This window comes from Pectinophora gossypiella, chromosome 15 (genome assembly GCF_024362695.1).
Source record: "Pectinophora gossypiella chromosome 15, ilPecGoss1.1, whole genome shotgun sequence".
Classification (NCBI taxonomy): Eukaryota; Metazoa; Arthropoda; class Insecta; order Lepidoptera; family Gelechiidae; genus Pectinophora; species Pectinophora gossypiella.
The window spans coordinates 14,782,037-14,797,733 of NC_065418.1; the positions used below are offsets into that span (position 1 = coordinate 14,782,037).

General features: G+C 38.5%; 1 protein-coding gene across 4 annotated transcripts in view; it reads right to left on the reverse strand.

Annotated features, from left to right (window-relative positions):
* Window positions 1-784: 784 nt before the first annotated feature.
* LOC126373283 (uncharacterized) overlaps window positions 785-15,697 on the reverse strand; it is a 99,865-nt gene continuing 84,952 nt past the window's right edge. For 2 of the 4 annotated variants that reach the window (XM_050019365.1, XM_050019364.1), the window contains exons 6-16: window positions 13,436-14,034; window positions 12,815-13,034; window positions 10,678-11,305; window positions 10,224-10,397; window positions 9,661-9,823; window positions 9,278-9,393; window positions 7,837-8,056; window positions 6,874-6,994; window positions 6,464-6,618; window positions 5,500-5,644; window positions 785-4,001 (exon numbers count right to left, since the gene is read on the reverse strand). In XM_050019365.1, coding sequence (XP_049875322.1) covers window positions 3,807-4,001; window positions 5,500-5,644; window positions 6,464-6,618; window positions 6,874-6,994; window positions 7,837-8,056; window positions 9,278-9,393; window positions 9,661-9,823; window positions 10,224-10,397; window positions 10,678-11,305; window positions 12,815-13,034; window positions 13,436-14,034 — 2,736 coding nt within the window. In that variant the 3' untranslated portion in view covers window positions 785-3,806. The remainder of the gene's footprint in view (window positions 4,002-5,499; window positions 5,645-6,463; window positions 6,619-6,873; window positions 6,995-7,836; window positions 8,057-9,277; window positions 9,394-9,660; window positions 9,824-10,223; window positions 10,398-10,677; window positions 11,306-12,814; window positions 13,035-13,435; window positions 14,035-15,697) is intronic. The other 2 variants (XM_050019366.1, XM_050019367.1) reach the window with 1 other exon arrangement.

Sequence of the window (15,697 nt, forward strand, 5' to 3'; positions counted from 1 at the left end):
TTCTAGAAACGGTAGCAGAGTATTGACGATTTTAAACTGAAGACACTTCGTAGCCACCTCTGATGTAAAGGAATCCGTGATTGGACCCGTGAAAGGGAACATACAGCGTAGTCACAAGTTTGGAACCCGCCTCTTGCTCTTAACAACTACGTTCAACGTAATTGATATCACGTGTATTCCAAGATTTGTGTCTGATCTTCTTCTATCGTGTGGGTTGTGAGGTGGAGTACCAACCGCATTAACCCTGGTGATAGGGTTACTATTGAGCCGCCAAAGACCCCTGACATGGCACATGTAACGACTACTTACTTACATCAGTAAGTAGTAACCGGGACTAACGGCTTAACGTGCCTTCCGAAACACGGATCATCTTACTTTCGGACAATCTGGTGATCAGCCAGTTATTTCCTAACCAAACTAGGGACTACAAAGTCATTTTTCTGATATGTCCCCATCGGGAATCGAACCCGGGAGCTCCGGATTGTGAGCTCAACGCTCAACCGCTGGACCACGGAAGTTGTGTCGGATTATTGGCGATTATCGCTTTGTATTATATGGAACTTAAACATACGTATATATATTGCGAAACCTCTGCCTGCCCCTTTGGGGATACAGCTACGATGCTATCTACAGGGTCCGCTTACCTAACCTGAAGATTTGGCAGGTCAGATTTTTTTTATAGAAGCGACTGCCTGTCAAAAAATAAATAAAAGAAAAACATGAAAGTAAAAAAAATGTTTTTATTTCTTATCTACTTATTTACAATTTAAGTATAAACCTCGGAATATAATGACGAGAATATAAAAATAATTATGTATTAAAGTCTATGTGTGTGTGTACGTTGTGTAATTTCGTTGTATTTCGGTACATTTATTTACATTGTTAAATTTATTTTAATTATTATTTATTTACAAGAATTTGTTACATTATTTATTTTATTTATTTTATACACGCTGAATATCTCTTTGGCTTTCAATTGCAGTGTGCATAAAATGTTTAAGTAATATAATTACCTATAATTATTTTGTAATTCAATTATTTTAAAGAATTATGGACTACCTAGTTACAATAATTATTGTAGTATTTATAATTACTGGAGATAGATAATTAAATCTATTCAAGAATATTTAGTACCTAGTTAATATTATTAAATTGTTTATGTTGAACTTAATACGAATATTCATATTCATATAATAATTTTGTATATCATAAGCTCGCGACTATATCCCAATTGGGGAAGTCAGAGGTACATCCATCGCAAGATGAACTAAGTATCCACACCTCACCGAGCTTTCTATTAGACCAACGTGATAGGTGGTGAGCCGTATCACCGTCTAAAATAGTCGACCCAACTGTGTTAGTGAAAACAGGGGGGTTAAAATGGCCACATCGAAGCAATTCATCTAAGAAAGCAATATTGCTATTTGACATTTGATTGCATTGCGCACTTACTTTTATATGCGAAAATATCAAATAGCAATGTTGCTTTTTTAGATGAATTGCTTCGATGTGGCTATTTGAACCCCCCTGCCCTTAAGATTAATTAATAACTCGGAGAGAGTTTAAGTCTCGCATAAACAATAAACAATAGTGTAACACTGATTTATCATTACTAAATACATTAGATTACATTATTTAGAGAGACAAAGCAGTCTTGATTTATAAGATCATAGAGGCGGTACCAAAACCGTTCCAGGGCAGTTTTTTTTTAAATATTTTATAATAGTACACATCCGTTGACACTCATACGGTCACGAGCATTAATATTTATACACTTTGGTACCATGTCACATTAACTTTTTTGACAAATTGAACTGTAAGTCTCACTAAATGTCAAATATGTTAGTGCGACAGAGTCCTAAAGTGGGTACATTATATTGCTCATGACTGTAAGAACATAGTATAAGGTGCAGTCACATCGTGCGAATGGATGACAGAAGATTGCTAAAAGCAATTTTCTATTCGGAGTTTTCTAGCTGGAAGCGAAAACATGGTGGACAATATCAGCTTTATAACCACAAAGATGTGCTTAAACGCAATCTTGTGTCATGCGTGGTACCAACTGTTAGTTGAGAAGATCCTGCTCTTAGACCGGAATGACGCCGCACCGTTCACAAGCGCGTAGATTTATTGAAGAGAAGCATTTACAAGACCTCGACGCTAAGCGCCAAATACGGAAGACTCGACGGCAAACCTCATAAAACTACACACTCAATTCGTCAGGTCAGCTTTATTGTGTGCCATGTGACCGGACCTTCTGGTCGAAGTTCGGTTTTGCTAGCCACATCAGACCCCACCACAACAACGACCCAGGATAGATAGTTAGGAGTAGCCGTCGCCTGATAGGTACAGTTTGGACGACGACGTAGTAGAGTAAGGGTAAGAAAACAAATATTGACAGTTATTGAGGACAGACACCTCCTGGACGCAGAGGCAGAGGCAGACCCAGGAAGCGATGGAGGGACCAGGTCCAGGTCGGACGCGTTTCAGACGGATTGGAGAGAGATCGCTAGAAATGGAAGCGCAGGGAGTAGGCCTTTGTGGGACAATCCAGGCTAACTAAAAAAATGAGGACAGAAGACGCAAGATGATTGAACGCTTAATAAGACATGACTGAATGTATTAAAAACATCACAGGAGGAAAGGTGGAAGGAAAGGCAACACCAAAAAGACCTTACATGGAACAATTTAATGAGAAGGCAAACGTCGAATCTTGGAATGGAGAATGGAGAACGCTACATCGAAAAGAGCGTGGTTCATAAATTATTGATGATGATAGACACATATGAGCCATGTCAGGGGCCTAAGGCCTGATACCAGAGTTGTAGACAATCAGTTCACAAAACCATAGTGGCACAGCAGCATACTTTCATAAAAAGTCTCGATTCCCAATCCGAAACACTCCCGGTACCGTATCTATGAGGATTGGTCTTAAGTCTTCATTTAAATATAATTATCTACCATTATAAAATCCATAAATCAAAGGAATGTGATATATGTCGAGTATTTTCATTAGAGACCATTCTGTTACATTTATTTCTTGAAACAATCAATTAGTTTCAGTTTTTACTACATATAACATCATAATATTAAATAAGTATGTTTCATAATCAAAACGTCATTCAACATAAACGTTGTTTTACAAAACGTTGTTAACGTTGTTATCAATCGATAAATCTTCTTGAATCTTCCAGCTCTGCTCTGCTGCGTGGTCTAGCGGTTAGTGCTTTGGTCTTTTGATCCGGTTTTGATTCCCGCTGCGGAAATAATCATAAGCATCACTTTGTTCCCAATTGCAATGTTCGGCATTGCAAGCTGATCATCAAATTGACAGAAAGTAAATTGATCCACGCTTCGGAGGGCGTTAAGCAGTCGGCCTTTGTTACTATTTACTTAAGTAAGTATGTAATCCTTACATGAGCCACGTCAGGGGTCCTTGGTGGCTCAGTAAACGCCACACGAGAGACAAAGACAAGACTATTTTGAATGAAAGCCCAAAGACAGATGGTCAGAGGCCAGTGTCGCAGCTCAAGTGGCTTACATGGCTTATGCTGAGTGAGATCCATTTTTTTCGGGATGTCCACCGCCACCATAATGATCGCTCCCACCAACATCACTGTTTTTCTTTTTCAATTGTCAATTTGTGTAAATTTGGAGTCTGATCTTTTTGTATTGGGTGTGGCGTCTTTGTATTTCTCGTCTTTCAGTGTCAGTGGAACTCCAGCCACGTAGTGAAAGCCATGTGTGGCGGATCTACTACATGATTAATAATAAGTCACGTCAAAAAAAGATGGCAGTTGTAAATTCTAAACGATAGCAAGTGTAGTAGTGGTGGTGTGTGGGTCGTCACGCATGTGATGCAGCTCCTGATGGATACCGGCCTCCTTCAAGATCCTCATCCGAGGCCCCAGTGGCACGCCTAAAGCCCTCAGCTTATCTTCACCCACGTATGGAAGTTCAGCTGCCCCCACCTTCTCTTTCTCTAGAAGCGCTGCGTATTTCTGTAGAAAGAAATAAAGTTCACATTAGAATGATTCTTTTTCACCAGTGATGGTTAATGTGGATAAAAACTGCCTATTTCTCCCATCAGGTGTCGCTACTCTTGAGTAGCGCTTGAATTTTGATAATTCACCATACAATTTGTGTAAACAATGGTTATATTGCACCAATTAACTGCAAAATCATAGTGTTATATTTATTCCTTAAAGATCGGAAAGAAGAATACTTGAAAAACTTCTATCAAAAGTGTCTTTTTCTAACTAATGGATTTTCTTTTTCATAATTACTCCACATTTTATAGCAATTTAACTAGAATTTTAGCTGGACAGTATGGAGAACTGACAAAATTTAGGAACACTCAACAGTGCTGCCACATTTGAACTTCTAGTTTTTATTCTCATTCGTTGGGTATACAGAAGACAAGTTTCGAGGGTGAAGTTAATCCAGCTCGCTCCAAGCTTGTATTGGCGCGGGGCAGAGAATGTCCTTTCTATACGTAGTACTGTTAATTTTACGATTATACTGCGAAATGGGTGGTAAGGGTGAAATGAGCCATGATATTTTGTTATCTACACAATTACATGTTTTGCTCATGTAATGAGTCACTGTATTTCTCAAGCACTATTCTAGGAACTTTGTCAAAACAACATTTTGTTATTTCCTCTAATTTAATAACGTTTTATTTATCTATCTAGATACATCTACATAGTATAAAATACTCATAGTTATCAATTGCCATTGACGGCGCATCACTTGAGTACTTACGTCTCGACCGCTTTAGCGAATTTATTTCTGACGTGTTTATTTATTTAAGTACTTATTTCATTTATACACAACTTTCAGCATCTGAGATACGGAAACAAAAATTTTGATAAATTCGCCAAACATGAAGAAATTCTTCTGTACTACTGACTACATCCCAATTGGGGTAGCCAGAGCTACATCCAAAGCAAGGTGAACTAAGTAACTTACCCACATGTCACCGAGCTTTCTTTTAGGTCAGCTTGATACGTGATGGGTGAGCAACATCGCCGTCGAGCCAACTGTATTAGTCTTCTTCTATCGTGTGGGTTGTGAGGTGGAGTACCAACCTCACCAACCCTGGTGTCAGGGTTACTATTGAGTCGCCAAAGGCTCCTGACATGGCTCATGTAACGACTACTTACTTATATCAGTAAGTAGTAACCGGTACCAACGGCTTAACGTGCCTTCCGAAACACGGATCATAGCTTACTTTCGGACAATCTGGTGATCAGCCAGTAATGCCCTAACCAAACTAGGGACCGCAAAGTAATTTTTGTGATATGTCCCCACCGGGGATCAAACCCGGGATCTCCGGATCGTGAGTCCAGCACTCAACCACTGGACCACGGAAGTCGTTACTGTATTAGTGAAAACTGCTTTTAAGATACATTAATTAATAACTCGTTGGTGCAAGTCCGGTACCAGTGATCGAAATGGTGCTCCTAGGCACTTCTGTATACGTGTGTCTGTACTAACCTCATAGCCCAGCTTCTTGAGAAACAGCCTCATCAGCGGTGGCTCGTCTCCGAAAAACTTGGTGAGCCTCTTGACGCGGTCGGGGTTGGAGAACGAATACGGGTCCAGATGTCGCTGGTGGCCGGAGCGTATGTACTGCTGGGACCTGTAAAATTATGGGTCTTGGTTAGAACATACATACAACATACATACATTTGTTTCCGAATTCATGTTTGGATCATTAATGATTATCACGTGCTCAGCGGTGAAGGAAAACGTCGTGAGGAAACCCACATTCCCGAGAAATGCATTTTCGAAGGTATGTCTAACCTGTATTGGGGTGGTTTTCCCTTTGCGGGATGGTCAGACAGGCAGTCGCTCCTATAAAAAAACCGGACCTGTCAAATCTTTAGGTTAGGTAAACGGACCCTGTGAAAAACAGGATAATGCTAGGGAGAAGACGGTTGGAACATCAAATCAAGAATCCGCGGTTGCCTTGTTCAGGGGACGCATGACTTACATCGAATCAGTGTCAGTACAGGGTCTGTAAATGGGGCTTTATACCACCATGCTAGCCATGTCGTTAGATGGCGCGTCGCTCCCGCGCCCCGCGAGCGCCCTTCTACATGGCTCCAGTGGGCTCGGGAACTTTGACTGTGTGTCAATTGCAGCTTTATATGTGCCTTATTGAAATAAAAGTAGTTTAAGAAGAAAAACGACCTTTTTACTGTTTACGCCGCTACATTATTTACATACATAACATAAACAGCCTATATACGTCCCACTGCTGGGCACAGGCCTCCTCTCAATCAACCGGAGAGGGTATGGAGCATACTCCACCACGCTCGTTATTTATTCTATTTTATTTTATAATCAATGTCTGGAGCCTTTGGCGGGTCAGTAATAATAGTTTCACCCAGGTTTTCCCATAGAAAACCTACTAACCCACACAACAAAAGAAGAATACACATAGATAACGACTTACTTGTACATATGCCTTAAGGCGGCGATCTCTGCTCTGATAGCATCCATCTCCTGCATGACCAGGTGTTGCGTTCGCATCTCACTGGACAAGTGTGCCACGGACCGAGCGAGGGTCACCACGTGGGACTCCAGACGCTGGAAACGCTTGTTGATGCCCTGGAAATAACAAATGGGTTCTTGATAATTGTCACTTATACCATGAACTGGATTTGAATAACTCACAAACGTCTGCTGTGCTAAGGATACAGTTGTACATTTTCATTGATGCCGATTACCAAAGCTAAGTAAGTGCGCAATGTCAAAACAAATGAGAAATAGCAATACTTATTATTTTTTCAGAAGTCTTGTATCAATGTGGTCCTTTTAATCCCATAAATAATAAGCACTAATGTGGCATAGAACACTTCTTACCTTAAGATCATGCTTTTTCCTGTGTTCAGATCCTCGTCTCTTGTCCCTGACTGGTCGGCTGCTGACAGAGCTCGATGGCAGAGATGACATACTCCCGTAACGGCGCTTCGAGGATAGTCTGCTGGATGAAGATATTAATTACTTAATAATTTTGAAGAAACAGAAATGTTTTGATTTCATTGATACTATACATAAATGGCCTATATACGTTCCATTACGGAGCACAATCTGTTCAATATATTTTTGAACACATCACCAAGCCAATTTAAGAGCCACGCTCTTGTCGGTGCAGCATTCTCCGTGCTACTTTTTTTAGGGAAAAATAGTTCAAAATGAATTATATTATCGATACCATTTATTTATTTATGGGAGGTTAAAAAGGTCATATCGAAGAAATTCATCTAAAAAAGACATATGCGCATATGTCTTTTTTAGATGAATTTAGATGATGAAGTATGTGCACAATGCAAACAAAATGTCAAATAGCAATATTGCTTTCTCAGATGAATTTCAACAATGTGGCTATTTTAAATAGAATAGAATAGAATAGAATAGAAATTGTTTATTATAAAAGGACGCCACACACAAAGACAAGACAATAACATCACTTAATTTTTTTTTACAAAACAATTACAAAAAGCATAGAAGGATGTACATTACAATGATCATAAGGTAGTGGTGGGCGTCCTGAGATAAAAGGGTCTCACTCAGCACAAGTCGCGGCGTGAACCACGACGCTGGTATTATGTGGACCCTGTTGGGTGAGGCACGAACGTCGTGTTTCATAAATATACTTTCTATGAAACACGACGATCTCATGGTCTCCCATCCCTTGAACGCGGCATTATTTGAATACTTAATTGTTTTTTCGCGTTAGGGCTCTATCGCGATAATTTTTAAGGTCAACTAAAGGTAGCGCTTCACGGATTTCGTAATGGAAAAATATGTAGGTGTATTCCATACCTAGATTCCCAAGTAGGTTGCTTAGCCAAACTGGCAGGTTTCCTAACACCAAGTAGCTGCAACACTTCGGCGTACATGTTCTCCAGACCACGAAGTTGTCTTCGTATGGCGCGGGCGTCGCCAGTTGACGCGTCACTGTCAGTTCTGCCATCCAGGAGTGAAGACAGGTCCAGGCTCCTTGTGGTCGTTGATGTCATGTCTGTTGTGTCTATGCCGAATACTGAGAAAGACAGGTAGATAATAGATAAATGTGATCAGAAAGGTTGTTGGATATAATAAAAAAAAAATGTTTATGTCCCCTAGAGGGCGCCACATTAAATTTAGTGCGATGTCATATGGCTTATAACCGGACAATTAGAACGCTTCTAGAGACACCTTCTTTGTTAAATTATGACTAGTGGTTTAGAAGTTAGGTGGGCACAAACGTATACACACACATACGTACAGAGTGGTCAAACACCTAACCCTCCTTTATTCTTCGCTGCAGTCGGGTATTGAATACGTGCACAAACGAAACGAATAGATGTGAACATTATTGTTGTAAGTGGAACAAAATAGTAGCACTTGATACTTATTCTCAACATTTCACATGAACGCGAAGAGAAAAGTACAGAAATCAACGGTACTTATAATGCTGCTGTTGGTATTAACGTGTATTGTTCTTTCAATCCGATTGAAGATGACAATAATAAATAATCATAGACGGTTTGAGAAAATTAAACAGCAATAAAGCTCCTAGTGCTGTAAATGAGTTATTTAGGAAAACAGTTATGAAGAGGGGACTGGACAGCAGGCTATATTAAACCACGTCCTTCGCTTATAATAAGTACAAGATAAAGATAGAGATGGATTTAATCCTGTCAAATAAAGTTGGTGGCTGACCGAATTGGCAGAATTAAGCGTGGATTTCAATGATGAACATCAAAATCAACTAAATTAAAGGGAAAGCGTCCTACCAAAAATGATGAATCTATATGGGCGATAGGCTGATCCCCTATCACCATACGGTTCATCATTATCCATCTTGTGACTATGTATCAAAAGTGGCTGCAAATAGTCTTCTGATTATTTATGGCTCTGCCCACTCCTTCGGGGAATATGGGCGTGAGTTTATGTATGTATCAACTTAATAAAAAAAAACGATATGGAATTTTAATATTTTTGTGACAGGGCTGGCTAATACTCATTCGCATACATATTTAAAACTCTATGATCTAACAGGAGATGATCCCATGAATACAACATTACATAGTTCTTCTTATCGTGTGGGTTGTGGAATGCCAACCTCATCAACCCTGTTGTCAGGGTTACTAATGAGCTGCCAAAGGCCCCTGACAAGGTTCACGTAACACGTAATAGTCTGTATAACCTTTATAAACCTTTTTTGGTCTTTGTCACAATTTTAAACATGTTTAGACTCTAAAAATATGTTGTAACTTACAATGTTTCTTGTAATGGTGGTCCCTTTTTGAGGAATGCTTCTTGTGTGAGTGCCACCTTGGTGATTCCCGTCCTCGTCTTCGTTCTTCAGGGTACTCAGCTGATCGCCCGGGTAGGCTGAAAAAATTCATTTAGTTCTATCAATTGTGAGGTTTTTTCAACCGGTTTACATCATCAATAAACTTAAAATGTAGAACTATTTACACCCCTAAAGAAAAAGAAAAAATATATACGTGTTTTATTTAGCGATTTTACTTCCGCAACATTCATAAAGTATTTGATCGTAGCGTAGCAAAGACTGTTTGCTAGGCAGGTAACACTACTTACTTAGTAAGGGAACTATTTAGATCTAATAAATCTAGTAAAATATTTGTCAGCACTTACCTATTTCTCTTATGCATGTCGGAAGACGGTGACAGTGGAGGGAGGGGTGGAGTGACGGAGCTGTCGGAACTACCAGAAGAATCCAGCCTCATTCCAGCCAACTTCGGTTCCAAGATCTGACGTAGTTCACATTCCACTAGATCCGCCCACTCATTCTCAGGTCCTGACAAGATAAATGTAAAAGTATTCAAGTTTACGGATGGTATGCGAGTACTACAAGGATCTTTGGGCATTTGGTGACTTTTAATTTTCAATTTCAATTTAGTCCAAACTGACTCTATCTCTTTCTTGTGCTCGTGGTAAGTGAAGAACATTTTTATATTTTGTGTGTCATTTGTAACATAACAATTTTAAAATTGAATGGATATATTTTTCATGTATATTATTGTAGGTACCATCTCTCACGTTAGTTTAACAAAAACTTTAAGCGCAGCGAGGGTTCATCTTGTGATGGATGCACCTCTGACTAGACCAATTGGGAATAAATACTATTCTGTGCCTACTACAGTACAGGCTTCACAAACACCTCAAAGTTTTCAACTCTGCGTGAAGCGTAACCGTACCTTGTCCAGCCGGTTGTTGACTTGTCCCCGGCTGTGGCTGAGTCCTTGAAGGTCCTACAGCATCGGAATCAGCTGATGTATCGTGTAAAGTCTCCGGTCTTCGTCCACTGGAATACGCCACGCTCCCTCGACCAGAATCCACATTTGAAGATTGCCCACCATTTTTGTCATAGTCTGCAAGGCAAAAATTTTTATAAGATTTCTGCCCTATTCGGTATCATGCTTGCACAAAGAGTTGAAAACTACGGATGTTTACGATGGCCATCAATATATTAATGATCTACTAGTTTAAATAATCTAAATATTATATATAATTCCCCATCGGTTATGAGTTATGACTTATGAGTGTGCAAAGTAAAATTTATTTGCTATACTACGGTGTCTTGAAAATGGAAATCATCGTTATTTAAGTTAGTAAGCTTGTGATATTATAGAAAAATACATAAAATCTTACCTGAGCTAGCCCCAGATCCAGCGCCTTTCTTTCCATGGGCCTTAAGGTCTTCTATCCTATTCGGTGTCTGTCTAGATGACGATGGTTGAGGATTATAAGTTTCTGTCTTCCCACTTGAATTGTACACGCTATCAGCTGACTTTTGGCTGGTATTTTCATCATTTCTCTCTACTTGACTCGCAGATGATTCTTCTTTCTCACGGTTTCTCTGTCCTATTGAATCTGGCGTTCTTCTAGCTTCTTTATGGCTGTCTGGAGTTCTTCTATAAATGTTTTCTTGAGCTCTCTGAGACTCTATTGATCGACCACTCGTTCGAACTCGCTCCTCGTAACTAGATCTGCCTTGAGCTGCAAGCCGTGATCGGAAGCCGCCATCATCAGATTCACGTTCTTCCGCATTTCTCCTTTGTGGGGTTTCATTCGTACTTTCAAGAAGATTCCCATGGGAGTTTCTTCTAGATCGATCGTGTATTTGAGGTGTTGTGACTTCAATTCTCTGTTGCGGTTCGTCTAGGAGATGCGGGTGTGATGCCGCTCGTCTACCCTCATGGAAGCCTCTTTGTCTAACAATTTCTCGTTCCAACTGTTGTGGACTACGAAGATCAGCTCTCGAATGCGAGTTCTCAAACTGAAAATAATGAAATTAGAACGTTCATTTTCGAAGCCATTGATAAAGGAATAACTAGTTATTAAAATATCCAATTATTTTCTGAACTGTGTAATAACCAAACATTATGAAACAATATTACACAAAGTGCACTCTTAATAATTAAGTATGTCTAGGTAGATTGGTAGATTGCATAACCGGTAAAGTAACGGATTGGATTAATCATGCTATAAAAGAGTGCAAACGGAAAGCTGCTCTTAAATCTTAAGAATCATTAATACGGGCCGAAATTTATGAAGGTAATTAAATTATTAACCTACTAGCGCTCCAGATGAATAATAAATTACACTTCATGGCTTCCTGTGATTACAACCGTAGTAAAAACGCAAAAGAAACGCCATAAGAATAACTTAAAGATGGTTAATATGTTAATAACTATCTGAAATCCCTGCGTTACATTTTAAGAGCAGCAATTATTGCACGAAGTGACTTGTACATATAATATATATCTTGCGTTATATAATTATGCGTTCCTAAGAAGTATTATATTGTTTAACATAATTGTTTTTTTTTTTGGTATATTTCTTACATAATGTTAATAAATAGCTTTTAATTACAAATAATAAAATGATAAGCAAATAAAATTGATTGCAGATTTTGTTCATACACAATTCTTATCATTTCTCTTTTACAAGAGAAAATATATTATAAATAGAGATACTGATTTTAATACGCAATCTCTACTACGTATGAGTAGTAACTATGAAGGTGTTTTCGTAAATTATAATATAAGTATTCATTAAGTTGTATTATACAGATCACAATAAACCTGTAAGAGACCTAATAGATGAAAGAGAAAATATTGTCAACGCACCTATTTACATAAAATACAATGATCAAGTAAATCAATTTCTTTCTTAAGTACGCGAAATTTCCTTTGAAGCTGCATCGGTGGTAGAAGCGGTTGTTATAATTATTACCATTGCTTTGGTGGGAAGCTCTTAATTGTTGGGAACCATTGTGCTTTGTTCAAGATGGTGAGAAACAACGGGGTTGAGAAAGGCGGTGGAATTGCCGTAATTTTTTGGTGTAACATAAGTTTTGATGGGTTTTTATCAACAGCTAGTAGCAGTGCTAAATTGCTAGTTGTTGTGATGACGTGATAAGATTCTGTTTTTAATAATGGGCCATTGGATGGGGTATCTATCTATTTTATAATTCCTTATTTCCTGACTGATGGTTATGTGTTATCCAAAACTCTTACCTCAACAACACTATTAAAATAATAGTTAATCCTAATCAAAATCATGAAATCGTATTTGTATACAATACGATATAGAAAAGAAACATACTCGTGTTTAAATAGAATGCTTATTTCTAAAAGATTTCAAATGTATTAAAATTTTACATATGCGGTCCTGACGTTCACGAAAAATGATGTTTTAGGTGATAATTGAATTTTCCAAGAAACCTGTTCTATATACAAACTTTAGGACACACCTCTATGTGAAAGTAACCAAAATGACCCACCTGAGCTTGCGGCGTCTTCAACGATGTAAAATTGGCCATGGACCTAACATCAACATCTCTCTGGTACATGGCGCTACGTCGCCCTGGAGGGCCATACTGTTGGTACAACGCATCAGCTCCTAAAGCCTGAGGACGATGCGGTGATGCCAACATCTCATGGGATCTGGCTTGTTGACTGAGGAGCATCTGCTGTTGCACCATCTGTTGCTGCATCAGTTGTCTGGAAAGTGAGATGAATTCATGAATACTGAAATTAGCCGTGTTTACATGGCTACGCTGTTGAGCGTTGTGCCTTACGGACAGCCGTACGATGTTTATCTGTGGAGATAGTATTCGCTGCGCCTTTTGGAAACAATAGTGCCATTGCAGGCCTTCCTCAAAATAGTTGCAAAAATTGTGTAATACCCTCCTAGTAAGTAATTCTCTTACTAGTAAAAGGAAAGTAAGAGGAAAGTTTTTTTTTCAAGACTGATCAGAATATAGAAGATGCAAAACACAAAGTATATAAAACGTTTGAAGAATAATGTTATTGATAGTCAGTATGGTACAGTAAGAAGGAAGAAATAATTGAATAAATGTAATGTAAGCATGTGGTTCGCTAATGTAGTTTTGTAGCCTTACCTGTGCGGCGATGGGCTTGGATAAGCCATATTAGTTGCCATTGTATGTCCATATTGCATATCTGGTCTAGCCTGAACCTCTGGTCTGGCTTGAATTTCGGGTCTACTTTGCATTTCAGGCCTGCTTTGCATCTCTGGTCTACTCTGAATATCTGGCCTATTTTGTGGCATTGGGCGTCCATATATCCCTTGCTCCATTTTCCTCGGTGTTTCTCTTGGAGTCACCTGTTCGGAGTCAGATCTCTTTCGCTCTTCACTGTTATTCAGATTTGGCTCTTCATTATTCTTCTCAGTATCATTACTATCTTTGCTTTTAAACCTACTGGAAATCATATCTTTTAATGTGTGATATGTTTTACTGACAGATTTTGCACTTTTAGGAGCATCTCTGGTATTGTCTTTGCCTGTTTCGACTGTGACTGTGATTTGTTGTGAGTTGTTCGGTGAGTCTGTTTTTGGGTATGTGTTTTTTGCTGGTACCGGTGGTTTTGGGGTATCGTACCCAAGATTGCGGGCTCCAGGGTTCTGCTGATGCATGGCATAAGCGTAGTTTTCGTGGTATTGTCTGAAGTTGTCGCCGGATGTCCCAGCTTGTTGGTTCTGTGAACAATAAATCATTGATTAATTACTTCCACCATTGTAATTGGGATGACCGTGACATGATGTTAATTTTAGAAAGGACGATAGTGACATACTGTTTGCTATCTTTCAAACGTTATGAATCACTAAAATTTGTACAAATCAACTTAGAGTTAAGATTTCAAATAGATCATTAGTAATTAACTTCCGTTGTATGTATATAAACATCTAAGTATCAAGTTTGAATTGTAATCTGAAATAACATCATGAAATGGTAGATAATGTACTTATGACCTCGTATGTCAGACACTAGCTTAACACTATAGAGGTAACAGCTAGTGCTGTGGGATCATGGAACAATAGGCAGTAGATAGCAGGAATTTTGATTGCCTCAGTGTAACTTGTTAAATGAATAACTGTAGTTCAAATGGAGATGGGGAAGAAAAGAGAGAGGTGACAATTTAGGTTGTATTGTTGTCTAGTAAAGAAAATATAAAGTTTTTCTTTATAAAATAAGTAGCATCGCGCTAAGAGATGAGAAAAAAATATCTGACGAATATATCGGACAGGATATAGTTGAAGGATTGACGTGAATAATAATTAAGAATATAAGTTGGAAAGGAAATAGAAAGCAATTTAGAATTATATAGTGTAACAGGACTATTATTTTATAACAAATGAATATATAGGTTTTTTATAACAAATAATACTAACATTTTCAAGAGCGAATTCAACCATGTTGCTTCACTGTTTCAGCGTCTTGTAAATTTAAAGTCTTTTTATATTTTTTTGTAACAACTTCATGCCCCTGCTAAGTGTTTTCATTAAGTATGCTATAACATTCCTCTAACACTTTTTCGCATATATCTAATTTTAATGCACCAGCATTAGTTTGATCACTGCACAAAACACTAAAATCACTTTTTAATAAATAATAATCATTTTGATTTGTTTTTTCACTGACTACGGTAAGGTCTCCACATTTTTATTACATCATCTCATCATCATCATCACCTAATAATGATTCTATTCACAACAAAATCACATCTTTCATTTCACTCCTTCACTTGTAAATTAAAATCCATGAACACAAAAACACAAATTTCATTTAAATTCATAGGATTGTCAAAATATTCGTTTCGTTTCTTTTTAAATCGCAGTTCGTCGTCGGTCGTCGTATAATGTCGGTGGTGGGTCTGCGCCCGCGTCCGCAGCGGATGCGCGCCTGCGTGCTACTCATGGTGTGTTGTTGATGCACTTGGGGCAAGTGCGGGTTCATTACGACGATGTTTAATATCTGATGGGTCTTACGGTGTTTACACCAAAAGAGAAGTTGGCGGTATTTTATGGTGAAATGGCTTACTTTAGAATATTATTCAAAATAATGTAACTAATATACCCTCAGTTCACTACTTATAAGATCATAATATAAATTTCGCGTCCCAAAATATAGAAAGTGCTAGATTACCAAGAACACGCTACTTCTTTGGCCCTTTCCAATTAATTTCTAATATTACCAACATGTTTCGGTTCAATATCAACTGGACTTTCACTGACATGTTATGGGCCACTCGTGCGCATAATGTATGGTTGAGGATCCACCGTGACGTTTTCACATTGATTGGCTAAGTATGGGTTAGATCACGGATGCGCCATGGGCAATTGAAACTTATATGATGTGATG